The sequence below is a fragment of the Protomyctophum bolini genome, assembly GCF_963924005.1.
Source record: "Protomyctophum bolini genome assembly, chromosome: 23".
NCBI classification, from domain to species: Eukaryota; Metazoa; Chordata; class Actinopteri; order Myctophiformes; family Myctophidae; genus Protomyctophum; species Protomyctophum bolini.
In genome coordinates, this window is record NC_137884.1 from 8,702,049 (window position 1) to 8,729,611 (window position 27,563).

At 44.4% G+C, this 27,563-nt stretch overlaps 2 protein-coding genes across 2 annotated transcripts in view; both read right to left on the reverse strand.

The window, feature by feature from the left end:
* cped1 (cadherin-like and PC-esterase domain containing 1) overlaps positions 1 to 16,225 on the reverse strand; it is a 109,792-nt gene extending 93,567 nt beyond the window's left edge. Inside the window, exon 1 of the mRNA XM_080757155.1 lies at positions 15,231 to 16,225. Coding sequence (XP_080613281.1) covers positions 15,231 to 15,479 — 249 coding nt within the window. The 5' untranslated portion in view covers positions 15,480 to 16,225. The remainder of the gene's footprint in view (positions 1 to 15,230) is intronic.
* A 273-nt stretch (positions 16,226 to 16,498) lies between these two features.
* Positions 16,499 to 26,007, reverse strand: ing3 (inhibitor of growth family, member 3). The gene is made up of 12 exons (XM_080757860.1): positions 25,897 to 26,007; positions 25,684 to 25,755; positions 23,986 to 24,086; positions 23,782 to 23,847; positions 22,951 to 23,047; positions 22,785 to 22,856; positions 22,417 to 22,536; positions 21,144 to 21,307; positions 20,627 to 20,817; positions 19,794 to 19,986; positions 17,504 to 17,542; positions 16,499 to 17,380 (listed from the first exon to the last, which is right to left on the reverse strand). The coding sequence occupies exons 1-12, from the start codon at positions 25,922 to 25,924 to the stop codon at positions 17,264 to 17,266; spliced, it is 1,260 nt and encodes a 419-aa protein (XP_080613986.1). The 5' UTR covers positions 25,925 to 26,007; the 3' UTR covers positions 16,499 to 17,263.
* Between the last annotated feature and the right edge of the window lie 1,556 nt (positions 26,008 to 27,563).

Below are 27,563 nucleotides of genomic sequence, written 5' to 3' on the forward strand. Positions count from 1 at the left end.
TGCACGTAGACGTGTAGATGTAAATAGATGTCCAAGTACAGTTGTAACTCAGGTCTATTCCACTAGGAATAGAGGGTTTAAGTGGACTTAACAATGCGCTGTGAACACGGGAACTGTACCCCATGACAATGTCAATATATAATCCTACAATGATACCGACAATGAAAGCTGGATATCCGAAACGTTTGTCCCACCCATTGTTTGGCATGACAGGGAAATAAGCAACAGATTCATCTTCACTCCGAGTGCGACCCTTCACTCTTTACTCAAATATATAAGGCATAAAATATATATACATGCCCTTGGAATCATCCCAGCAACCTTTCACTCCTATTGGACACCAGTGTCAGAGTGGCCCATATGTAGCATAATTTATGTAACCAACAATGTTTTACTTTTAACGTAAAAGGCCACGGTGCATGACAGGAACCATGTGTTAGTGTGTGTAGAGAGAGAGAGAGAGAGAAGGAATGTGTAGAGGGGTTAATGGGCTTTCAAGTCTGCTGGATAAAAAGGAAAATAAATGTGGGAAGTTTTAGCTGCATGGCGAACCAAAGGGGGTTGGGTAGGAGGGAGGGGAGGATTGCAGGGTAGATTTGGTCTTAGATCAAGCTCTTAGATGACCATAAAACAGTAGCTAAACAGGAAAAAAACACTGCACTCACTATTTCAATGTAATATGATGAAGACCATGGGGAGACAGAGAGAGCATGAAGGACAATCAATATTTAGGTGAACCTTGAAATAAAATAATATACTGATTTGGGTATGTTTACAACAGCTGGGCTAAGGCTAATAAACAGACCACTACTTCCTGAAAGGACGTATCGAGGTCTGTTTATAACCTGAAGAAGGAAACTTGTTTGTCGAAACGTTGGTAAATGGTAATCCAATAAAAAGCATTTTTGGCATCGTGACTATGAGCTGTGCGACCTCTCCTTTATATTTCCTGTCTGTCTCACCTTTCTATTTCCTGTCTGTCTGTCTGTCTGTCTGTCTGTCTGTCTGTCTGCGCACGCGCGTGCTTGCGCGTGTGGGTGTGGGTGTATGTTTTAGATTTAGTATGCACTGCAGTGATTGAGAGCAGGCCTGTTTAGCAATGCAGGCCATGGTGCCACTTTACTGGAGAACTGCTGAAAGTCCTGGCAAGAACCTCCTCTCTGCTTTTGTCTCTCTTTCTAATCTCTCACACTCTCTCTCTCTGTCACATTATTTGCTTCAAATGCCTGAAACCTTCTTTCTTTCTTCTAACCCATTATCTCTCACTCTTTCTGTCAACATCTTCCTCGATGTCAACACTCTCCTCTCCTCTCTCAGCGACATACAGTAAAATGTGGCATAATGCTACCAGTGACACACACACACACACACTACACATTGTTACATGACTGACAATATGACTAGACCACATTGCAGTTCCGGAGCCAACCCCCTAGTAGTATGTTATTTAGAACAAGCATAAACACATCTCGGTTCGGCCTCAGGAATAAGCATCATTTTACTTGCAAATTATATTCTAGAGTGCAACCTCACAAAACATACACACGCATGTACACACACACACACACACACACACACACACACACACACGCATCTGCTCATGTAAACACATGAGCAGCATGCTCATGCACGCACACGCACACACATACACACACAAACACGCACCCGTACCTCAAATGTCAAGGTGGCATCAATGTACTAGGGATACATCGATGTGACATTTCTGGCCGATACCGAAAAGTTTTAACTGATGTCAATTGTCAACGTTGATTCTTTCATAAATCAGTGCTATTGAACACCCTTTATGTCTGTGTGTTGTTTCGAAAATATTGAACCAATGGAAAGTAGTAAAACGTATTGGACAAAACCTCTTAACTCCATTGGACCCTCAAACTGTCTGCTAAAACAGCTAACCTCTCTCCCTCTCATGGAAGTAATTGACAATATATAAAGTCACAACACCAGTATTGCAAAGAATAAAAGGTTTTCTTAATTTCCTTAAAAAATTATATTTTTCATTTCCTGAAAAATGAACATTATTTAGAGTTAGGCAACGATATCTAAAAAAACAAGTTCAAATGTTGGCTTGCACTCACAGCTACTGTAGATTTAGGACTTCCAGTAAGCCATTAGGGAAAGAACATACGAGGCGTGGACAACCTAAAAACAGCCATGACAAACCGTCAGTCACTGCGCAGGTCGTACGGTTTGCTAAAGGTTGCCCTATAGGCTCACACAGGTACCTTTGCTGTCCTGTAACGCAATACACACATGACACCAAGGCCATGTTACCATCTGCTCGACGGTCGGTTACCTAGCAACGATGCCAGCATATCTAGTTATTTCTGTCATGCCGTCATAGGTTTTTAACCTTTATATTTTAACCTGTACTATATCTAGTATGTCTCCATAATATTCATTCATGTAAAGAATAACCCAACCCATCTGTTCCTCATCTGTCCGTGCAGTTGAATTCAAGTATGGTGTACTGTATATACCTGCATTGGCCAACTTCATCATGTGTTTATGCATAGTGAGCATACATGTACATCAGATGACAACATTTGTGCCTGTTACTATGAATGTATTATTAATACGTTAGTTTTAGGTCACTCATTGGCTCAGCATTTTGTTTTACTTCAAAGCCAAGTATTCCTGTCCGGAGCTTGTACCGTAAATGGCATTCACTGTATATTACAGTGTTCATTGGACCGAAAGTGGGAATCTATGCAAGTTGGCTAGCATGAAATACCTCTTGCATCCATTGTACTCATGACTATCCGTTGTACCCGTCCGTCTGTCTGCCTCCATCCATTTTATGCCGATATACTGTATGGAGATATCTGTGGGTCAGATCGGTGATCTCCATGTCATGAGCACTGTATCGGTCGGATCAGCAGTTTTGGACCACCGCCGATCCAACCGCCGATCTTAATTTATAGTTTAGAAAGCATGGGACACCGCAAAGCACTGGGAAAGAAATGAAAGTTATGTTTCTACTAGGTATTGTTTGTCTCTAACAAGCTTGAGCTGAAAAAGTAATGATTCCAAGTCAATGTTTTTGTTTTGGTCAACTGTGTACGTGAGTGATGTGGAATGACAATAAAGTTGAACTGAGTTCACAAACGCTAATGAGTCCATACATGGGCAAGACATGCCTACCACTGATGCTATAACCTTATGGTTGACCCCTCCAGTCAGCTTATAGCCAGCCTTATACTGTTCAGTGTTCACACACTGGAACAGGCTTAAACATGCACGCAAACACACACACATGCATGTGCATACTTACGCATGCATGCACGCATCACACACGCACGCACACACACTTTCAGACAATTAGTATCAGGCAAGCCAAAAAGCCTGAACATTGTTCTGACAGCAGGGTTCCTTTCTGAGCACACTCAAAAGTCAAAGTAAAAGTAACATGCGCTTGTGTGCGTGCGTGCGTGCACGTGTGTGTGTGTGTGTGTGTGTGTGTGTGTGTGTACGTATGTACACCAACACAGTTTGACACTTGACATTCAGCAGTGTCCTCTACTCTTCACATACCAACACCACATCAGCACAACAAACAAATAAATACCGTCTTCACTCAGTCTGCTACCAATCCAGGTGGTGCATTTCAACTGAGTGACTTCGTCCCAAGGGTGTATATACCATGCTGTATCAACAACCTAGCGTTTGCGTGTTTCAGAGGGTGATAGGAGTTTCTTTTTGACCCCTGGGAGCTTTGGTTTCGGACCCTGAGCTCAGGATCCAAAACCGAACGGTGCTGCCAGGGGTCTTTAGGAAGCACAGAAGGGATAACGAGTCAAATAACATAAGCCCTAATCTAACACTTCCTCAAAGCCACTGCGGAGCTGGCTGACACTCTGCTATGGTGCGAGAGAGAGAATAAGGATTGACACCTAGACCAAAACAAACACACACACACACACACACACACACACACACACACACACACCCACCCCATTATATTCATTGCAAGACTTTTACTTGTAACACAGCATTTATACATGTGAACTTGCTACTTTTGTATATTTCTTAGTACTTCTTCCACCACTGAGAAACACACAAGCACGCGCGCCTGAGCACATACACATATTTCTATATGGATCCTAAAAGGGAAATTCCTTCTGTTAACTACTGTGTGAAGGTCTGAAGGCCACAGAGCACCACCCCTTGCAGCTTCTGATGGGTTCAGGGGGCCTCGCTCCAGAGCACTCTGAGCCCAGAACCTCTGGTGGGAGGCCAGTTCATCTACTCTGTAGATGAACTCTGTAAATTCAGCTGCCTGAGGCACACAGGCAACTGATTGCCTCATATTGCAAAAAATAATTTAAAATACGAAGCACATGCTGTCAGTGTGCCACCTATTTATCAAACGAGGTAGAGCCCACACACCGTCTCATCCATCCATCTTCAACCGCTTACCCATAGTCTATCGGTCTATCTAACAGTATATCTAGCTCCACCATAGAGCTCCAGACTTCCCTCTCCAGAGCAACATTAGTCACTTCCTCCTTGGGGATCCCGAGGCGTTCCAAGGCCAATGTGGAGATGTAAATCCCTCGATCTGGTCCTTGGTCTGCCCGTGGGTCTCCAGTGGGACGTGCAACAGTGCAGTGGACATGCAACAGTGCGGTACAGCAACTGCAATACTGCCCCTGACATTCCAAGTGAAATAACACTCTATTCGATTTTATTGAGACGATGTTTCGATCTTCACGGGATCTTCATTAAATATAATATTAGTTTCTTTAGCCTAGCACACACAGTCAATGTGCGCGCAATTTGGTATGCTTTGAAGTGTGCCACCCACAGATGTATGCACCAAAATTGCATATGCACTCAGCACTTTATACTATGGTTTTATGATTATCATTGCAATACTCAAATTCAACAAATACCTGATAATGTACTGCAATGTATGTATATGCCATTACTGTAGGTTGTCTTGCTTGTTTTGCCTGTAGTGCTGTTGTTCATGTCTGTATTCTGCACTGTGTAACCCAAAGAAAATTATGTTTTCGGTTCACTGTGCCCTTTCGTGCAATGTAGACTGTGAGTAAAGTTGAATTGAATTGAATTAAATTTAACATAATAACATAATTAAATTACAGTGGCTAGTGCTGTGACTGAAGCCTCTGGGAAAACTTAATGGACAGCTACACCACATTCACTGTAAAAACACCCATTACTACACACACGCACATTTATTCATTATTCTGTCCCTATCTACAGTGTCTGTCATATGTTCTTTGCTTGCCTCTGTTTCCATGCCTCCCCTCTCCCCACTCTGTCCTGCTCTCCCAAGGAAGCCCATTCACTATTCAAAACTTTGCTTCCTCTAGTCTATCCACGGACCTCGTCGGCTATCTGTCAAGCATCCAGGGAAGAGCTGAACAATATGCACAAAGACACAAACATACTTTCTAATATAGTTTTTCATAGCATATATTTTAAGAATATTTTAAGGCGTTTTTGTTTTATTGGTGGAGCAAACTGGAAGTCGGAGATAGAAAGTGCAGGTGTGATCAAGTGCCTGTATGAATAAACACAACTGCTTGCAGCACTGGAGAACAGCACAGTTTGGAACATAAAGCTGCAATCCGGAACGTATAGAGGGTATGCGCATGCAAAAAGTGAGTGGCAAATCGAATGGCAAAGTGAGTGGCAAAGTGAGTTTAACATCGTTTAACGTCATTTAATGCAATCAGACTTTTCTGTTTGGATGTATGGGCTGTCAAGGCCAAAAAGTAGTTTTTTTGCCACTCAGTATAGGCTCTCCCGCAAAACTTCTGGGTACGATGATGATGTCACACACATTGTGAATAAAACATTTCATCTAAACTATATGGTACATATAACTGGTACATCTGTAGAGGTTAGAGGTGGTCTCCCCTGGGGTAGGACACCTACTGGTGGACAAGTAGTACTGCCTGAATCATATGAGCACAATCCCCTGACCAAGGGGAGCGTTCCCCTCACACTAGTCTCGCGTGGCCAGACTGACTAGACCCTCACTTGGTGCAGCGGCCAAAACGAGTCCTACTCGAAGCAGAACAGTGTGTTGAATGTTGAAGCTAAGATGGCTAGTTCGTTTCCAGACTCTATATAGCATTCAGAGATCGTGGAATAGTTGTCTGTCTGGCTACACGAGACAACTCTCGCACGAGCTGCGAGCAGTAGGTTGATCCCGGGACACAATATGAAACTTGTGGATTGCAGCTATATGGCTGTAATGGGCCAGAGTTTGTATCTGCAAGGCTTACTAAGAATATGGTCAGGCACCTAAACACACACTCTCCGCTTGACCTGGTATGATATATTGTGGTGCATACCGGTATATGACCTTCAGGCAGTACTACTGCTAAAGACACTCAGGTCCTCTTAAACCACTCTGGCAATGTTGGTATTTCTGTCCAACAAAACTACTATAACTAACTACTATATTGACACCGAATGTGCTGTGCAGTGTGCACCTTTGTGATCCCAGGAGGACGAAACCTTTGGTGACCCCATCATGGCTTTCTTTCCTGTAGCACGACCCATATGCCAAAAATGTCCACTTGCTCAATCTCATCATCTCAAATATCTCTGTGCAGCATATTGTGTTTTTCTAACAGCAGTGTAGCCTACGTATGCTGTTTTTTGGTGACAGACTGTTGCCTATTAGTAGGCCTGGCTATGACTTTAAATGTTATTTATTTTGACAACTTAGTATGACTTCTGTAGTTTTAGACAAGGTGGTCACCAAAAGGTGCCACAAACTTGTGGGATTGATATGGTGGGCAGATTGTAACCTATAGTCAACACTATGGTGCTGTTTGACACGCTGATGAACAGCTGATTGCTGTCAGCTGTCACATCCAGGCCCCATCCATACACCACTGATGATACTATGAAACGTAACAATTCATTTACTAGTACTCACCTAATGACGCCGCCACGGAGGATATACCATGTTTAACGTAATTCCAAAGTGTTTAGCCTACATTGTTTAAGTCATAGACGCATGCGGTTTTTATGAACTTTGGCTAAAAGCGTGTTGTTTTTATTATTCCACTACCACCCGGCACCACTGCCACTGTCATGGTAACTGGCTACAACCGAAACAACTTCCTCTTCCTCTTCAAAATAAAAGCTACTTGTAACAATACTTTTATTTCTTAAGTGAACTACAGGATGTAGTAGACGCAGGATGTATAGTAGGCCTACATGGTATAGTGGGCTTGGGGCTTGGAAGGATAAATCACACAGGACAGAAGGCAGGAGAAATTAACTGGAGGTTATGCAATAACCATGGTTATATAAAGGATATGAGTGAATCAATTCACTATGGGTTATGTCCATTCTTGGACGTAAGACAGAAGAAATCTTATACACTCACGTTCTAATGGTATTAGAACGGGCTTTACGTCATGACGCAGTGCAAGTCCCTCCCCCGAGGCTATAAGTGCCTGCACTGCTGTCTGGACGTCATTCGGTAATACTTTCTCCTTCTGCCGTTAACAAGCTAGAAGGGCAATTTGGTGAATTGATTCACTCATATCCTTTATATAACCATGGTTATTGCATAACCTCCAGTTATATTAAAGTCTACTCGTGAATCAATTCACTATGGGAGACCTAATAAACTCCCTTCAAATCACTGAAGTACACACCCGTCCTCATGTGTGTCCCCGGACTGTGACGTCCCAGGTGTGACGGTCACGTCCCCTAGGCTATGAGACAACCATTTCGAGGTCAGAAGGTCACCGACCTTTTGACTTTGATAAGAGGCGGAACCAAATGGACCCGTCCACATGGTCCCTGTTCCTACCTTAAGGAGCCGATGAACCACGTCATCTTACGTGCCCCGAGGCCTAACCACTGACGGTCCCAGCCGTCTCATGAGTTCTGGCCTCAGTCTTATCCTAGTCGCTAATATACAGGCTTCAAGGTATATAGAGCTAGGTTGACTGTTTATTCACTTATGTGTTTACATATATACATATATACGTACATATACATATATATTATATACTTGCTTCCCTTATTTATATATATATATATATATATATATATATATATATATATATATATATCTTAAAGGACATGCCTCACCGGGAAGCAACCTGCAGGATCGCATGTGCCACATTAGGTTCTGTTACATCCAGGTTATAGAACCTAGCAAAAGTCGAAGGCGAAGACCAACTTGCCGTCGTAGAGACATCCTGTATCGAGATACCTCCGTAGAGCGCCCAGGATGTCGAAATACCTCAGGTGGAGTGTGCCCTTAACCCCACTGGTGGCACTGACCCAGCCGTGGAGTAAGCCATCTGTATGGCCTCCATGATCCATTGGGACAACCGCACCTTAGTGACCGGTTCTCCCTTTACGCTAACACCCCAGGCCACAAAACATCTGGCTGCCCTTCCTGAAGGGAGCCACCCTGTCCATGTACACTCGTAGGGCCCGCACTGGGCATAGACGATGCAGCCTCTCGTCCTCCTCCATCTAAGTGGCGGTGGATAGAACGACCTTAGGTCCACCGGAACACTAGCCAGGTTGGAATTCTTGGGCATGAAGGCCAGGTTTGGTTTTACCATGACCCGCATTCTATCCCCACTAAAGATAGTGCAATCAGGGCTCACCAAGAGCGCCTGTAGATCGCTCTGTAGATATATATATATATATTTATTTATTTTTTAGCTGTAGTGAGAGCCAATAGAAGGACGGCTTTTAAAATTAAGAATCTCCATCCTACTGAATCCAATGACTCGAAAGGTGCCCTTGTTAGAGCGTTCAGCACTAATGACAGGTCCCAGGAAGGAATCAGAGACTGAGTAACCGGGCGGTCCCTCCGAACCCCTCTTATGTACTATCGTATGAGTGGGTGTTCACCCAGGGCCTTATCCCCCATGCCAGTATGACATGCTGACATAGCTACCAGATTGACCTTGATTGATGATTGGGACTACCCGTCATCCAGCAGACCCTGTAGGAGGGTCAGAGCCGTCCTCACTTAGGCCCGGAATGGTTATTCCTGGCCTGGTCTTCCTGCACCATCGCTCGAAAACCTTCCAGGCAACATTGTGTTGTTTCCTAGTGGACTGGGCCCTAGCCCCTGAATTGTGGCCATCACGTTCGGGGGCAAACCCTCAGCACTTAAAAGTTCCTTTCACGGGCCAGGCCCATAGATCCAGGGTCTGAGGGCAAGGGTGAAAAGACCCTTATCCAGTCTGTGTGAGCAGATCCTTCCACAGCGGAAGCTGCCATGCCTGGTCGCATAGGAGAGAGGATATCTCTGACCTCCACGACCCCCACGCCAGAGCTATGAGAGCCACCTCTAGGCCCTGAGTTCTCACTCTGTCCAAGGTGGGTCGTATTACTTTTATAGAGATAAAACTTTAGTTGTAAAAGTATTAGTGACAGGGGAGGAAAGACAGGCCCTGCGGCCACTTGTGAGTTAGTGCATCCAGTCCCAGTGACGAGCACCCTTTGATTCAGACAGGTCCACCTTGGCTATGCCAAAAACCTGTCCCATAACTGAGCGGCCACTTCTTGGTGGAGAGACCAAACCGCGTAGCGGAGCTGGCCCCTGGATAGCAGGTCCGCTCCTGCATTCAGGAGCCCTGGGGCGTGACGGGCTCTGATCGAAAGGAGGTGTGTGTCGCACCACGTGACTAGTCTGTAGGCTAGTAGATGCAGGGTCTTGGACTAAAGTCCGCCCTGCTTGTTGATATAACACATCGTAGTAGTGTTGTCCGTCCTTTTTAGGACGTGGCGGCCATGAATAAATGGTTTGAACTGACGCAGTGCCAGTAATACTGCCATCAGTTCGAGGTAATTGATGTGGGCGTTTCTCAGAGCGCCGCACCCCCCTGTTTGCCATTTCGTCGACAGTGGCACCCCACCCCGACGTGCTGGCGTCCGTAGTAGCCACTTTCCTGGAAGTGTTTATTCTCATAGGGACGCCCTCTGTAAGCGTGGCTCTGTTTTCCCACCAATTGAGTGCTTGAACGCACCCCACTGTCACTCTGACTCCTGATATCGGCGGTTGGAAGGAATACGTAGACTAGAGACTAGCCTCGATACCCAGGCTTACATTTCGTCTGCGCGAAAAAAGAAACGTAGAGACCGCATCCATTCTTGGAATGGCCTCATATGTAGTCTGCCTAGACGTATTTAGTGAAATGACGGACGCATGATCCTGAAAAGTGTCACACATTTGAGAAACGGTTCCACCCTCTTGGCTCAGCCTGGCTGAGAAGGAGAGAGAATTCAACGTTATGCCTATGCCATCTCATGCGTCTCTCAGGCGTCATCGTGCTCTTCGCATGATTTATAGTAAAAGGCCCAGGGAGGATAGCTGATCCACCACGAGTCTCGTGTGAAGCAGCGCCTCTGTTGGCTAACTTGCGCACAGCAAGAGATAGAGGAGACAATACGAGTCCCTTGGTGACACAGAGGAGCTAGTGCCGCCTGAGTGCATTTCACGAATACCCTGGGGGGTAGTGACATCCCATCCAAAGCGCAGGAGTTTCCTGTGTGGTGGATAGATAGGGATACGGAAAAAAATCGTATTCGAGATCGATACCGCTTGGTGTACCGGTCGCCCTAGTGCAGAGAGCGCAGTAGGGTCGCTGCTGTCAGCATTTTGAATTTGAAAATTCTGAGGTATGTGTTGAGAGCTCTGAGATCCAGGAGGTCGTAGTTCCCCCCCCCCTTATTTTTGACCAGAAAAAGCGGCTGTAGAAACCGTCGTGTTGTTGGTCTAAAAGGAACCTCTCTGACAGCTTTTATTTATTTATATATATATATATATATATATATATATATAATTATTATTATTTTATTTATTTATTTATTTTGGCCAGTAATTCGAGGATCTCGGCCCGACGTACTTCCGCTGCCTGCCCCCCATTTGAGAGAGAATTATCTTCCCGAACTTGGGTGGTGACTGTACAAATCGCAGTTTGTAACCCGTCTTCACTGTGAGTAATACCCAGGGGGACGCGCCACATAGCTTCCACTGTTAAAAACACGAGCTCCCTAGCATGGGATTCATTGCGAGCGGCAGCATTCCCTAGTGGCTTGGGGATGTAACTGTCGTGGTGCTCCTATCCTAGGAGCCTCTCCTCGCCTAACCGGGCTGGCGAGGAGAGTTTGCGGTCGCGACGTCTCCAGCCTGCGGCGAGCTTTTGCTCGCTACAGGCCAAAGCGCCGTCCGTCCCACCGCTGTCGAGAAGTCTAGCGACTCTTTCCGCGGTGGGCTCATGCCCCTGTCATGTGGTTCGAAGTTGTTGTTTCATTGTGTTTTGTCTTTAATATAAGAGGCATCGATGCAATCAAGCGCTTTATTAAACATGATTTTGTACATTTGTGGTTTGTACACAGCCGCATTTCACAGCGGTATTCAACACAGCAACAGCTTTTTTTGTTCTAGAGGAATGTTCGTAGTCTCTTTCCCGCTCTGCGGTAGGCATTAACATTTTCCTCTTCCTTACCGTCGGTTCCGACGTGGGGCCCGTGGCCTCTATGATCGGAATCGGGTTTGAACCTTTGAGCAGTCCTTTCAAAATTCATGCTATCCAGCGTGTCCGCAATCCGCATCGCCATCCACGGTAAGAGCCTCTGCCACGAGGAGTCCTCTGGGGGACGTACTCTCGTGGCTGCACTGGCTGGTTGCGAGCGCGGCCAGTTGCCGCTCTGTCGGCAGGCTAAGCACGAGCCTGTCCTTGCTCCGCACGGAACTTCCAGAGCACTCTTGTGTTGCCTCTTTCAGCCGGCGGAAGGGCTGGGCCCCGCCGTTGGCGGACGATATGGTGGGGCTGGTTCTAGTAGTACTAGTAGGTGACGCAGCCCCTCCGCATTCCTCCTGCTGTTCTTACCGGCAGCAATGAGCTCCGTCAGCATTGTGAGGGAGCCCTACAAAAGGGCCTCGGCATTCAGGGCTCTTGCCACGGCTACAGGGTGGCCGTAGATCCGTTTGAGTGAGGCTGAATCCGCCCTGTCCTTTGGATCTGGGAAAGCGGTTAGGGGGACTTCCCGATTGGCATTATTGCCTAATAGGGAGAGTATTTTGGTCCGAAGGATCTCGGCCGCCTGCCCACTCGCATGAGAGGATATTACTTTCTCGAACGTGGGTGGTTCCGCAGTGAATTGCAGCTTGTACACTGCCCGCCACCCATGGGTGTGCGTGTGCGTGTGCTACGCATTCTATCCATTTTGGAGGGCACCGTGCCAAAGATTTTGGCGTGGTGGTCCCGTCTCATGATGGCAGTGCCTTTGGTTATAGGCTCTGCCATCATGCTTTTGAAAATGTTGGCGTGGCGGCCCCGTCTCATGATGGCAGTGCCTCTGGTTAGAGGCTCTGCCATCGTGCTTTTGAGAAATTTGGCGTGGCAGTGCCTCTGGTTAGAGGCTCTGCCATCGTGCTTTTGAGAAATTTGGCGTGGTGGCCCCGTCTCACGATGGCAAAAACCTGCTAGAGGTTTTGTCATCGTGTTGTATTGTCTCACTGCCGCTGATCGTTGTAACGATCGGCGCGGTAGTGGGCTCATATCCCGCATGTTTACACAGGGGTACAATGATTCAGCTGATTCGTTCTGCACACATTTATTTGAACCAAGGGAGGAAATGGGAGGCAGAGTATTCAGCGACACATTCTTTATAAAATGCGGTGCAGCAGCAGCTCCTCTTAGGGGTAAAGCAGTATGAACATTCGAGTCCGGTGCTAACCTTAACGTCCTCTCGGCCTGAGGCCACTGCGCCGTGCCTGGGCAAAAGAACACTGGGAAAATGAACGAAACTAAGACGTCTCCGCGCCTCAGTTTCATGTGGCGGTCTATGGTCACACATTTCTGGCATTGGTCTGGGACGTTCAACGTCGCCTCGGCCTGCCTATAGTCATTTTCAGTTCATTTCAAAGGGCTTTATTGGCATGAGAAAACAACGTTTACATTGCCAGAGCATTTGAGAACAATACAACAATACAGTCAGAGCATTGAGAACAGTACAACAATACATCAATACCGTGAGAACCAAAATGATGTACAGTAGACGCACGTGTCGTGCGGGTCCATCCTTAGCATAGCGTTGCGTTGCTACAGTGGTCTGCTCGGCATTGCTTCTGTGGCAGGAAAAACAGCCCCTCTACGTTGGCGACGGGCCGCCGCTCAGGACTTTGTCGTCTTTTCTGCCATTTTCTTGCGGAATTCCACGTTCTCAGCAAAGAAAAAAGTTGTCTCTGTGGGCATCTATTGCCTCGACAGTAGGATGCCCAATTGTTGGCCTGCTGCTAACTGGCTCGCGTTAGCTATCAGGTTAGCCGCTCCTAGCCCTGCTAGTTTACTTACCCGTGTTGGAAATTGTCGCTGTGGGCTTCTAGCGCCTGGACAATAGAATGCTAATTGTTAGCATGTTGCAGACTGGCTAGCGTTAGCTATCAAGTTAGCTGCTCTTAGCTTTGTCTATCTGTGTTGGAAATTGTCTCTGTGGGCTCCTAGCGCCTGGACAATAGAATGCTAATTGTTAGCATGTTGCAGACTGGCTAGCGTTAGCTATCAAGTTAGCTGCTCTTAGCTTTGTCTACCTGTGTTGGAAATTGTCTCTGTGGGCTCCTAGCGCCTGGACAATAGAATGCTAATTGTTAGCCTGTTGCAAACTGGCTAGCGTTAGCTATCAGGTTAGCTGCTCCTAGCTTTGCCTACCTGCGTTTGAAAGCTGAGTTTTGGTTTTGTCCGGAGCTGGTAGGTCTATCACGGAAACAAAAACAGCTTATTTTATTATTATTTTTCTTCGTGAGTGTAGCTTACACTAAGAAAAAACACCAATTCCACCTCGTGGTACCGAGCAACCGAGGCCACTCGTCCTGTTGAGATATATAAGGAAGTTGGGCCTTTCTCTTGTGATTTAGCTTGTCTGTCTTAACGCAGAAGAAGAAAACGAATGACGTCCAGACAGCAGTGCAGGCACTTATAGCCTCGGGGGAGGGACTTGCACTGCGTCATGACGTAAAGCCCGTTCTAATACCATTAGAACGTGAGTGTATAAGATTTCTTCTGTCTTACGTCCAAGAATGGACATAACCCATAGTGAATTGATTCACGAGTAGACTTTAATATAACTCCGCAGACAGATCGGGGCTTTATTATTTTTAAATCTTGCCAACATAATGAACAGGGACACATTATAGTAACGGGATTACTTTGTTGGAAATGTAACTAAGGAACTAACTACTAAATAAATTGCAAAACTAACAAGTTACTTTATTCCGTTACCAATAAAAGTAGTCCCTTACATAACGCCGTTATTAATAGCGCCGTTACACCCAACACTGCTGATGACCTGCAACAATGGCATTACCATAGGCAAGACATTACATTGACAAGACAAACTGATCACACACGCGCGCGCGCGCACACACACACACACACACACACACACACACACACACAGTGATGATGGCTAGATCTCATCAGATTTGCTGACAATGTTGTAGACCTAAATAGAAAGTTTATATGTTGACACAGTCACTCTGTCAGCTGTTTGTCACCAGACCAGTCTACTGATATGTTAGCTGTCAGGGACTGGTTTCATCACAGCATGCATGATTCATAATATACAAGATTTATATCAGGCACGTACAGGCAGTCAGGCACCGAGGACCTGGCAGTGACCTCTTAAAATACCCAGTGTCCCTTTGCATTATTTCGATTGGGCCTCACAGGTGTCACTCATCTTGCTGGGGTAATTTGAGCAGGATAATAAAACCCCTCCGCTGACTTCCTTTATGGCACATGTGTGTGTGTCCGACCAATGAGCTGTCATCCCCCATCCCGTGGCAGCTAAAAATACCCCAACAATGACAGCCACGATAAACATTGCTCTACTTTAGCAAAACTCTCTTGAGTTTCTTACACACTGAAAAGCTATTCAACTCGGCCCTAAGAGTCACATTAATCAGAACAAGGGTCATTGTGAGTATTCACAGTTTTATCCAATAATGATTAAAACGTGTGTGTGTGTGTGTGTGTGTGTGTGTGTGTGTGTGTGAGAGAGAGAGAGAGAGAGAGAGAGAGAGAGAGAGAGAGAGTGTGTGTGTGTGTGTGTGATGTGAGTAACAACAAACCACGCAGAACCATTCATTTCACTCTAAACATGAGGGTCAGTATAATGCAGGTCAATCACAAGGGTCACGGTCACCATAAGCATCCGGCAGATAGGTTCGCACTTACTTCTCTGTCTCTCTTTAAAGTTTCTAGGGTGGAAATAAGTCGTCCGATATCGGTAACCGGCGACAGTTCGTCAGGGGGCTCATCCGTGGACCTGTTGCGCAGGTCTTCGGTGGCAGGTTGGCTGGGTTTGAACCGGTTCCGTGCGACCATTAATGTCTGGTAGAATAGACACACCGCGACCCCCAGAAGCAACAAGGGGCCGGAGCAGCAGTATCTGCGGCGCAGGGACCAGAAGAGGCCGCACAGCATCCCGGCTTCTCTCTCCAAGGTGTTGCTTTAAGACAAGCTGTTCATTAGATTAGATGGTCTCCATCTCAAAGCAAACATCTCATCGTCCTCGGTGCGGCTCGCTGTCCTCCTCGGGTGAACAGCAGATCCTGCGGCTGTGCCCAAAAAGTGCCAAAACGCGCACTCCGGTTACGCATCTCGCTTTATAATAACGACGGAACTACAGTTTCTCTTTGAAAGCGGAGATTTGCCGGACTTTATTCGACATGTCTACAGATATCCATCTTAAACCACGAAGTTAAAAACCCATTTCCCGACACCGATCCTCGTGCGTTTGAATTCGGTGATCCGTGGTGCGCACCGGTGTTTTCGATAGTCTCATCAAAGCAGAGCGTCTAGTCTCCGCTGTTTAAAAACAGTGAAATAACGGTACTACCTCATGACTGCGCTCGTCACAGGCTTGAGCCCTCCCCGTCGACCCGCTCCACAACTTCACCAAACTACTTAAAAGTGTGGGTCTTAAAGCAGGCTTGGTCCAGGGGCTCCAGGCGGTCTACTGTCGTATCAGATGAGCTTGTGCTGAACGTAGTGCCACCTGGTTTGAGTTAAGCCCACGAAGAACAAACAAAAAAGTTAACTTCCTTTGGATCGCTGAGACGCGCACACGTAACTGATTCACAGCGTGAACTTGGGCTCGCACAGTGCAGCAAACGTCGACATCATTCAAATGGTCGAACTTTTTTAGATGAACCTGGCAATGGGAAAGCTCCTCGGTTTAGGGCAGAAATTCCACGGTCTAAATGAGCACACAACACATGCCTTCTTAGTAGGAGGTCGGTCGAGACGTGTACCCCCTCAGCCCTCACCCCACCCATCTCCAGGCTCTGTTAAAACAGTGGACTCTCTTCTGTCAGGCTAGTGGAAAATACTCACTTCATTATTAACGGCTAGTTTGCCAAGCTCTACCCTCTCTGGCTATGAAACAGATAGTGTAGATCAATCGTGTGTATATACAAATAAATTACATTGTTCACAAGAGGTAGCAAAAAAAATCTTTTTATTTTTGACATAATCTGGAAATGGTACACACCATCTCAGTGCAGAATGACTGGTAACACAAACACTTACAGCAAACATACTTGCACCCTCACATACATACAGGCTTCAGTAATTAATTTGTTCTCATACTGTACATTCTGAAAAACATTTACGAGACTCTTGAGTGTCAAATGTATTATGCGACAGCAGTAACTTAATGCCACACACCACCTCCGTTATAATCAATTAATATCAGGAACGTTTCCGATATATGAGAGCACCTTACACAATCAGGAGGCTTCCCTGGGCTTTCTGCAGTCCAAGGAAGAGCCCCTGGCTAACGTTAAACCAAGTTTTGAAAAATAAAGAATCCCTTGTGCGTGCTCCCGTCAGCAGCACTTGTTGCGTTACAAGAGTCTAAGAGTGGATTGTAGCGGTCCACCTAGTCATGGCGAGGAAGAGGAATGTTTGGTACTGAGTGAGAGGAGGGTATAAGAGGACAGGGGAGTTGAAGTCATCAGTAGGAAGGTTCAATCTAAATAACGAGGCTCCTCCAGAACGCCAAACGTTGTAAACACAGAACTTAGGCCAGAGTGTCCGCCTCAGACCTCCACCATATGACATGGCTAAGACACTCACACAAACAGACAGAGACACACACCATGTGTGTGGGGTCTGGAACATGTATACATTTTTTTGTTTATGAGAGGGACCACAGGGTTAGGGTGCGTCGTGGGGTGGTCCATGAAGGAGGATCTACAGGTGATCTATTTGTGCCTGCTGCCTCTTCTCTTCATAGCAGCCGTACACTGAGGGCAGTACCACTTGCCCTTGGGGGCTTCCGTCAATCCCACGCAGCCATAGTGGAACCATTCAATTGGACACTGAGGAGAGACACACACACACGGTTGGACTTGTCTGTTTGTGTCTTTCTTTGAGTTACATACAATTAAAACTAAACATGAGAGGTATGCAAACATCCTTACACCAGGAAACCTGATACTTACATCAGTATTATCACAGCCAACCATTTCACCATAAGACACCTGAGGAGGAAAAGACAGCCACAGTGTAAGATTTCTGACAAATATAGTGGTTGTCAACAGACAACAACTTTTTTGTGAGTTAACCATCTTGCAAACTGCAAAGGACACATTATGAAAGACTTTTAAAACAACCATGTCTAAGAATGCAGAGCGCAAAACATTATTGACAACTAATTTGTAGTTCCATCTGCCTACCTGCTGTTCTGTCTGGTCCCAGTGCATATTGTGTCGGTAAATTTGTGTTCAACGAAGCAGAACTAAATGACTTCCGTCTCTAGTGAGACAGCCGCAGCTTTTAGATTTACTCTGCAACAGTGTGTTCTGTTGCGATAAACAATGACTCTTTTGAAAATGGTAAAAAAATAAGTACACAGTGCTGCTTTTTTATCATGTGAATTGTCAAACTATTTTGAAGGAAAGACTACATCAAAAGGGTAGGCCTAGTTTGTTGGATCGAACTCCCTTTCTTTCACATCACAGACAAATATACACATAATGCCTTTCTACCCGTTTTGGCCAGATTCGTGACCAGTCAACTCAAGAGACACAGACGATAAAAACATCCAATGTTGTGAACTTCAACAGCTCCATGTACAAGCCTCAAAAATGTATCTCTGGTTTGCAGCAATGCAACAAAATGAAGACTGCCCCCATATTACTTTCATAAACAAAACCACTGTGGCTACAACTAGCGCTGTCACCGTCCATCATGAAATTAAACAATAGCGATTAATAACTTGTGTTTTTTTGGCATTGAACTTTGGAGCATATAAATGAAGATTACATTTCTGTCAGCCTTTTTTTTTTTGTGACGATTTGATTGGTTGAGCACGGAATGTGATGCATCATGACACGAGTGCCCCCTCACTTCACACTGGTTATGCAGATGAAAGGACATTTTTATTTGTAAATGAAAGGAAATCATTCTAATGATTATACCAAAATAAATGTGATTAGCTCAAATTATTGCGATCAGGCTAGCTAGCTATATATATATATATATATATATATATATATCCCTTCAACTTAAGAAAAATAGACATGTGTGCTTTGTAATAATTACATTCTAAAAGGCCATATTGTCTGTGTTTGTGTGCGCGCACTGTGGGGATTGGGATGCGGTTCAATCCAAATCGCTGTGGCGTGACTGTAGAATAGCCCAGACTCTGTTCTACATTCACGGCGATTTGGAGTGAGGCGCACCGCAATCCCAAGTTCCCAACAGCACGCACGCACGCATATATACGCTATATTAATGCAATCCCTTGAGTGAGCGAGTTGGGTGAAATTCAAAGCAAACTACAAATCAAAGCGAGCAATGTGGGACAGTTTTGTTGTGATCGTCGACGGCTCCAGTAAGAATGTTGGTGCTGCTAAATGCACTAATATTGTGCAACGCTCCGCTGCACCGGAGAGGGTGACGTTGCTCACAGACAAGCAGTCTCATGTCATGGTGAAAAAAAAGCATAATATAGATTGGGACACACTATGGGTCCAAATCAATTTAGGATCGGATCCAATTTTCTGTTTCAGACCTGGTCCAAACCTTCTCTACTCCGTTTCGGACCAGGTCTGCCGTTTCTGGGCAGGCACGGCAAATTAGAATGTTTCTCGGCTCCGTTCGGTCCAAATATCATTTCAGACCGGGTCCAATTTTATGAGCCGGTGCTACCCAGGGGTTGGCAATAGCTGCAGGCCATTTGCGGCCCGCAAGGCGCCCCCTTGTGGCCTCTTGAAGAATTTCCAAAGAAATAAAAATAAATAAGTTATAATAAATTGAGGTCCCAGATATAAATGGCATTAAATGGGGGTCAGTAGCCTATGCATGTCAAACTGGGCATCCTTCAAATTAAAATGAGAATCACTGCTAGAGCCCTGCCATATCTTTTCAAATGGGGTCTTGCCCTGAAAATAAATTAATTTTATAACACACTCAAGAGTTAAAGATTTATAAGGTGGTTACCCACTCTCCATCATTTAGCTGGGGACCACCTGGAACCCCCTCAAGGACCAGTGTTGGGCCCCGGACCACTGGTTGAGAACCACTGTTCTACATCTATTCTAAGCTTCATTAATTAATTAATGAAGAAATAAAAACCCACATTTTTTGCGCTCGCAGACTCGGCCCCCAGCCTGGTACCCTAGTCAAAATATGGCCCTTGAGGAAAATTCATTGGGGAACCCTCTAACCGAAACAAGATGGATTTTAGTTTCAGTGCCATGCGAGTTATTTGTGTTTTGTTGCGTTTACCTGGTTGCAGATGCAGTAACGGGGCTCGTTGGGGTCATAGGTCCAGTCCACCTGGCTGTTGGCCTCTGCCTCAGGTAGAGCTGAGGCCTGCTGGGATAGCTCCTGGGCCAGCGCAGAGGACGAGGAGCATGACGACAGTGAGGAGGAAGAGGATGATGAAGATGACTGATGATTAGAAGACTTGATGCCGCTTCTGGGTAGGAGAAGAGAGAATAGAGTCAGACAGTCCTTGGCTTTAACCTTCGCCGATAGTGGGAATGGCACACGACACCTGCATGCAACTTAACATGGGCTCCGAGTTCTGAAAACTTAAGTGATTTGGAAATGTGGTTGCATTGCATATTACTGGATAATCGATTATTATAACTACCGTATTGTCCCAAATATGTATCTCTTTAACATGCACTCGACAAATATTTAAAGATTTTGCCAGAGAAACACACGTGCAGCACTTCAACGTGCTGTGAAACTTGTGATAAACTTCTGGTGTCCACGGACAAATTTTGTCTGGGAAGACAAGATAAGTTATATAGACAGTCACGTTCACGCAACATATTGACAAGCTTCAGCTGTCCGATACACAACAGATTGTGGTCACCATGACAAAAACCTGTCTCCTTGTTTGTCTCAGTCATGCACCACTCCTCCCTTCCCACTCGGATGATGAAGTCATCCAAATAAATACTGAACAAGTCGGAAGGTTTAAGATTGGATCTTTGAATGGCTCAGAGACATACTTGGATAATCTTGCCAGTATGGCAGATTTAAATGAAAGTCAGTGTATTAATTTGTGTTTTGATTTAACATCGTATGACATTCCTGTGTTGTCTTACTTAGACTTGCGTCCCCTGGAGTCAGAGGTGGAGGTGGGGGCAAGGGTCTGGGTGAGTGTGGAGGCCAGGGCGGAGGAGGAGTAGCCTGTGGCGTCTCTGGACAGGGCAAACTCCCTGCCCAGCTGGAAGTCGTTGTTCTTGATGGCTTCGTAGCTGGCCTTCAAACTGGATGTCCTCCTGCCCTCCTTCATCTGCACGGCACGAACACACACACATTACAACAGATTCAATAGACCCAATGGCTTAGGTGAGATCAATTTCAATGACTATGAATCACTGTGTATTCTGTGGGAGAAAATAGTTTGAAAAAAATATGTATCCATGCCAGCCAGCCATCACCACCCCAGGATTATTTCATCTCCTAGCTTTCATTTATTAACTTAGTGTCTGCACCTCCTTGTTGTTGACTAGTAGATAGATGTTAGAAGTGATAATAAAATCAATATAGAACATTTAATAAGATTGAGTTATCAAATTAGCTTAGTTATGTTGTGTGTGTGTGTGTGTGTGTGCCGACCTGTGCAGTGGCCTGTACTGCCTGTGCGGCAGCCATGGTGATGGCCCCTGCTCCGGCCGCAGGCCCTGCAGGCAGGGAGCTGAGGTTGTATGAGGCCAGAGGCTGGGAGGAGTTGACACTGTACACGTTGTTAGTGGACGCGGTGGTGCTGTTGGTACGGCAGCCTAGGAGGGACAAACAAAAACTAAGGCCGAGCTGCTGAGGAGTCGAGAATGTCATAAATTGGTCTGACTCCATTGTCCTGACAGTGACAGCCCGTATTTCCGAAGCACCAACGAAGGTTTTCCATCCCATTAGACTGAATTCCTATTGTTCCAGCAAAATAAGTTTGTGTTTCAGCATATCTAGTAGTAGAGTATTCTGATATGCACATGTGACACACATGTGAGCGTGTCATCTCTTTACTTTATCCAAGCTGCCGCCCACTCTTCTCGGGCGGAATACTTTCTGACTCACTGTGCATACATGCTCCCAACACGGCGGGTAAAATTCTAGGCCAATTTAATGTCTAGGACTAAACATGCAGATGACTTCTGCTTTACTTAATTTCTATCCAGTCTGGATAATAATTATGGACAGCAGAATACATCTTCTTTACAGCAGATTATGCATTTTTGTTCCATCAACCAATAAAGACGATTACTGAATGATCATGGTAGTGATACAAAGTGCCAAACTTCAAATTAACATTACTAGAACAGGCTGTGTGTTATAACTATGTTAACACATGGCTATAACACAGCAGATACGCTGAAAGGCAATTCGTACTATATACTTTATTTGCATTTCATCTTTCATGTTTAGTCTTAGACATAAAATCAGTAGACTAGAACTTTACTCATCGCGTGTGTTGAGAGCATGCACACAGACAAAAAGACAGCTGCTTGGATCAAGTTAAGAGATACACGAAAGTTAAACTTTCTGGTAAAGTAAAGACGACATACTCAATACAAATTTTTGCAGCGTTTCGGCTGGTTCAGAACCATGGAGAGGGCACATTTTCGGATCAATGGGAATTTGTCTTCTCTTCAGATTTCGGAATAATGGACCGTTGGTCTAAGTAAGGGGATTTCGGTCCAATGTGAAATTGTTCGAACCATTGGGCGTCACGTCAGAATAATGGCTGTGGGACCAATGGCATGGCACCACCGTATGTGTTGTCCCATGCCGAAAACAGCAGATCTACAAGACTAATTATTTTTGACCTGGGACACCTTCATACTACCATGTATAAATCAGGCTTTAGAAGAGCAGCTCCGGTAGTGATGGTTACCTGGGGTGTTCTCCTTTGAGGCGTCCGAGGTCAGGGTGGACAGCAGGGCTTCAGACTTGAACTTCTTCTCTGGGACATGCTCTGTAGTGTGGTGCACGGGTGCACTATATTTCCTGGTCTCTGTCATAAACACAGACATGCAGGACAAATTTACACACAAGACAGGGCTGCCAATATACTGGTTAGCACTAAAATAGCCTTGCATAATAACCAGAAGATCGGAGAGCCTAACGAATCGATACGTCGTCTGGTGACATCTACATTGAATGGAGTAACTAGTCCTGGTCTCGTATCGGTAGGCGGAGATATCTGATCGTCTGCCAAGGTGAGACTAGTGCTAAAAGTGCAAGTAAGTAGAGAATACATACTCTCAGTTGTAGTGTGGGAATGGACGTGGTGGTTGTTGACCGGCTGAGAGGGGCTGTCCATCTCCAGAGATCCTGAAGGATAAAAACGGAGACATGAGCTCAATTCCACCTTTCCAGCTGCATCTGGATGTTTGGCTACACAAGTCAATGAGAAAGTGGCACTTACGTCTCTCCAGTACTTCAGTGATACCGGCGTTGTCTGCCTCCAGCTCCATCTTGAACTTTGCCAGTTCTTGGTCCAGCTTCCGCAAGTGCCGGTCCACCTGGAAGACAGTGCAAGCATCACAACTCTATTAAGCCATGACAGGACCAGTGACAAATATGGATTTTATAATGGACCCCATGTGTTACAATTTCAACAGCAATTTTCACATTGTCAATAAGTATGATTGGTGCTGTGCACGTCTTTCCTTAAATGTATATATTCTGTCCATATTGTTGACAACAAACTGCACATAGGAGGTGTTGTGGAGGCAAAAGATGCTTCACACACAAATGATCAGTTCTATTTGAATTATCTGTTATTACAATGTAATCATCACTTCCACAATGGTAGGCATTTGCAATACAAATTAATATATGAAGCATTACACTGCCATCTAGTGGCATGTTATCCACATAACAGCTATCAAATGCAAGAGCACAAACTCCAATTTGATTGCAACTTGACTGAGCTTTTCCCAAGGTTTTCCTATGAGCCAACGATTAAGAGACATTGGCAGGACAGCCATTGATTCTATGGGTACAGTTAAACTTATAATTTAAAGAACAAGCAAGCAAATATATATTTTAATCTTAAATGCTGTAGAAAAATATATGGAAATGGTATATCTAAAAGCTTACAATGCGTTACATTAGTATAAAATAGGTAGAAGGCTTAAGTAGTTAATCAAACCAATGGATTCATTGATGTATAAATAAGATTCACTTTTAAGTTATCAATGTAATAATCATTCAGAAAGTTGACAGTTGCAGCTCCACCACCACTGATACTCACCAGATCATAGATTTGATTGGCCAACTGAACTTTCTCATCAGCATCTTCCAAAGCCTTGTAATAGTCCTGGAAAGTTATCACAAATACCAGCCATATTAACGCACTGTAGACACATTTCATAAACTGGTGTTTGCTGCCACTACAGATAGACAAATTTAAAAGGGAAGAGGATTCTCATGAGAGAACAAATTAATGATTATTAACCTTTTTTATGACCTCCATCTGCTCTTCTCTCCATTCTGGTTTGTTCTTCTTAGCGTTGACAAAGAATTCAATCACCTTCTGTTCCAGCTGGTCTGTGGCATCTGGTGGTGAAATGAACGAACACAACACAACCATTTCAAACGCTCTGCCATTACTATGTTACATAAATTACATTACATGTTCCGTCCATACATTGTGTATTTTACAGCAAAGTAATTGCATGCTTGAGTAACACAGAGCAAGGTGAAGACAGCTCTTGGCACTCATTTTGACTTTACATTCTGGTTAAATAGTTACTGATCATCTTTGATGCACCAAGGCAGCATCCTTGCCAGAGATCAAGCGGATTGATTGTAAGCAAGGATATTCCAGGGAAGTAAAACATAATTGTATATAGAGCACCGAAGTCAATATCGCCAAGTCCACAGGCTCGTGTACATTTTATATTTGCATTGTAATATAGGGGGATTTTAGATCACCTCATAACTGTTTGAAAAATCAACATCATCCAGGCCATTTCACTCATATGAAGAATCACGACAGAGAAAACACTAATGTTACTGCTACTGAATTAAGTTACATTTTCACCAAAAACTAATATGGTATCAAATATGAATGACTGACTGTCGTAAATGATACAGCCACACCTTCCGGCAATATTGCAGAGACAGTTTGTTTATTTTTGGACCACAATGACGATTTTAAGATTTTTATTCTCCATAGAGAAAAACCTTCGAATCCCTTGGAACCAGGAGATGGTCAGGACTTCGGCACTCCATTGTGATCTATACATACACTGAAATATTGTGATCTTATGTCAGCTTGGTCAAAGCATTCCAAACAGAAAAATACAATAGGTCTTAAATGTTTCTTACATTGCAGCTTCTTGTCAACATTTGTGCTACAACCATAACATACATAGCTATTAGCTCTGATCCATAGCCTTCTACAGAGCTACATAGCTATGCAATCCCTCCCATCAAATGAAATAAGTTGTTTAGAGCATAGTGTAAAGTAAACTCAACTCAGCAATGCTTCCACTACCCACTCAGAGTCTCAGACTGATTATTTCTGGTACCCACAATCTTATGTTATCTCCGACATGATTTGGTCCAGAAATCATTTATTGTCCAATATCATTATCGTAATATCTAACCATGTATAGATAAGAGGGAAAATCAAATAAGGAAATATTGATTCTCTAGCTGTATGTCCGAGGCGAGTCAAATGTGGCAATAGTAAAGATCAAACTAACATGTCGTTTTGCTGGGGTAACCTAACCCCCAATTCATGGACCACAGACAAAACCATTGCTCTATTAAGTTTAAAGTTAGTTGACCAGCAATTAAGGCGATTGATTTAATGAATACTTTATTAAAACTTGCAAAAGGTACGGACTATAAGTAGTTATGTACAATAATGGGAAAAGGATAACACAAAATGCCCTGATGATGTTTCCATTGTGGTCCTGCTTGAACTTCAGAAAAGTTATTAACGGTAGCTGCAATAATCTTTTGCAGCTACTTTACTTTTTCTCTTTTATTAATATAATGGTGACTGACATATTTCTCTCACTGAATGAAATTAAATGTCTCAGCAGGTCGCTCAACAACATCTAACATCCTAACTTTGATCTTGCAGGACAACAAACAAAGCACGTGGTGTGTGTGTACACTGTGTACGCGTGCGTGTTCATACTCTGCACTTGCAGGTCCATCTCCCTCATTTCCGTGAACCTGTCGCGGAGGTCCATGGGTAGCTGCTCGATCACTGCCAAGAGAACAAAACAGCCGTTAAAATGCTAGCATGCTAGGCTAACGGCTCGAGCGAGCGACACCGAATAAAACACACACCCGGGTCCAAAACGCCCCCGCCGGTCGACCAAGGACGCGACTCGAATCTCATACTTACTCTCCAGATAGTCTTCCAGGTAAAGCATCTTGGCGAATTGGACGTTTTAGCCGTTTAATCGAAAAATATGTCGTCTTTCAATATGGCGCCGCCACTCGCTGTCTGCCTCGGAAAAAATATCTCGGAAAAAATAGGTCAGAGAATGTGACGCAGGGCGCTGCTCGTGATGTGATTGGCTAATCACAGTCGTTCCGTCGGTTTGTGCGTTAAATATACGTGGCCCATGGGACTTGTAGTTCTAAAAAAACATCGAAACAACCATAACAACAAAGAGTGGGCTGCCCAGTGTGCCCACTGCCCAGCAACACTGGGCACCAAGAAAAAGTGGGCACCTCGATGAGAAAAAAACATGCAACTTCTTGTTTATGCCCCAAATCACTGGCTATCGTAGGCCTAGAACGCTGTGATGATATTACAAACGTTTCATGTATGAAATGTTTGTGTAATACTAATATCAAAGCCATTCTTAGATGGCTATCCAGGTTTTGTAGCAATTGTAGAAATATTAGGCCTTTAATATTGTCGAATGTTCAAGCATCCTTTTTTTTCTCCTTTTTACATTTTAGAAAATATAATTTAATTCATATCAAGGTGTCCTCTCTTCCTTGGTAAATGGTAAATTCAAATTGTGCATGTATATAGCGCTTTATCCAAAGTGCTTTACATAGATTGTGCAATAGATTTACCCATTCACACACACACATTCATAAACCCTTCTTTTGACTGATTATTCTAGCGATTACTTTTTCGATTCATTGCATGATCAAGAACCATTTTATTTTTATTTTAACATTTTAATATCAATAACATTTGAATAGATTTTGTATTGTATCGAATAACCCCTTAAAGGGACTTTAAAAATAAACACATTAGAAGGATTTCATTTTGTTTATGCTTATTTTATTTGAAAGTGAAATATCCCTTTAAACCCTATAGGCCCATAGGGCCTAGACTATACATATCGCTATAAGGTCAGTCAACACATTGCACCACGTCATGTGAGCTTGCTGTTTTTGCTTATTGATGCTATATGCTTCTAAAATACTTTAAATTACCGTTAAATTAGCCTAAAGTAACGAGTCACAACATTCCTGGAGATGTTGTTTGTTATTCTTGCACTGATTTAATGCTATTTGTTTGATTCTTCTTACTCCATATAGAGAAGGCCATATCTCACTGCACGCTAGCACTAAATTACTGCTCACTGCAAGCATACACAGTATGCACTTAAATCAACACTCATCACTAAACCAATAGATCCTGAGTCCTGACCCACATAGCATGTCTTGTAGTGGAGGAAGTTTACTATAAATGCAACTTTGTGACAGATTGGCGGCATATGCAGAGGTCAGTCAGTGTTTTGTACGCTTATATTGTTTCTCCTCGTGCTTTTCCCTGCAGCCTTGTGCCAAATGGCACAGTAGCCAGTAGCCGATATGGGAAGTTAACAGTCGCCAGTCATAAGCAATCCAGGAAAAAAACAGGGTGATTAAGCTTCCTTCTGCTCAACACAATAATGCCCTCTCAAAATGTGCCCTCTTGACCCATGCATGCTATCTGTCGGAGGCGGGTATAAGTGGGCCACATTCCTTTCCTCTCTGAGGACGCGCAGTCGGGCTGCTTCTGCACAATAAAATCCTCAAATTCGTTTGACTCTGAGACTGTAC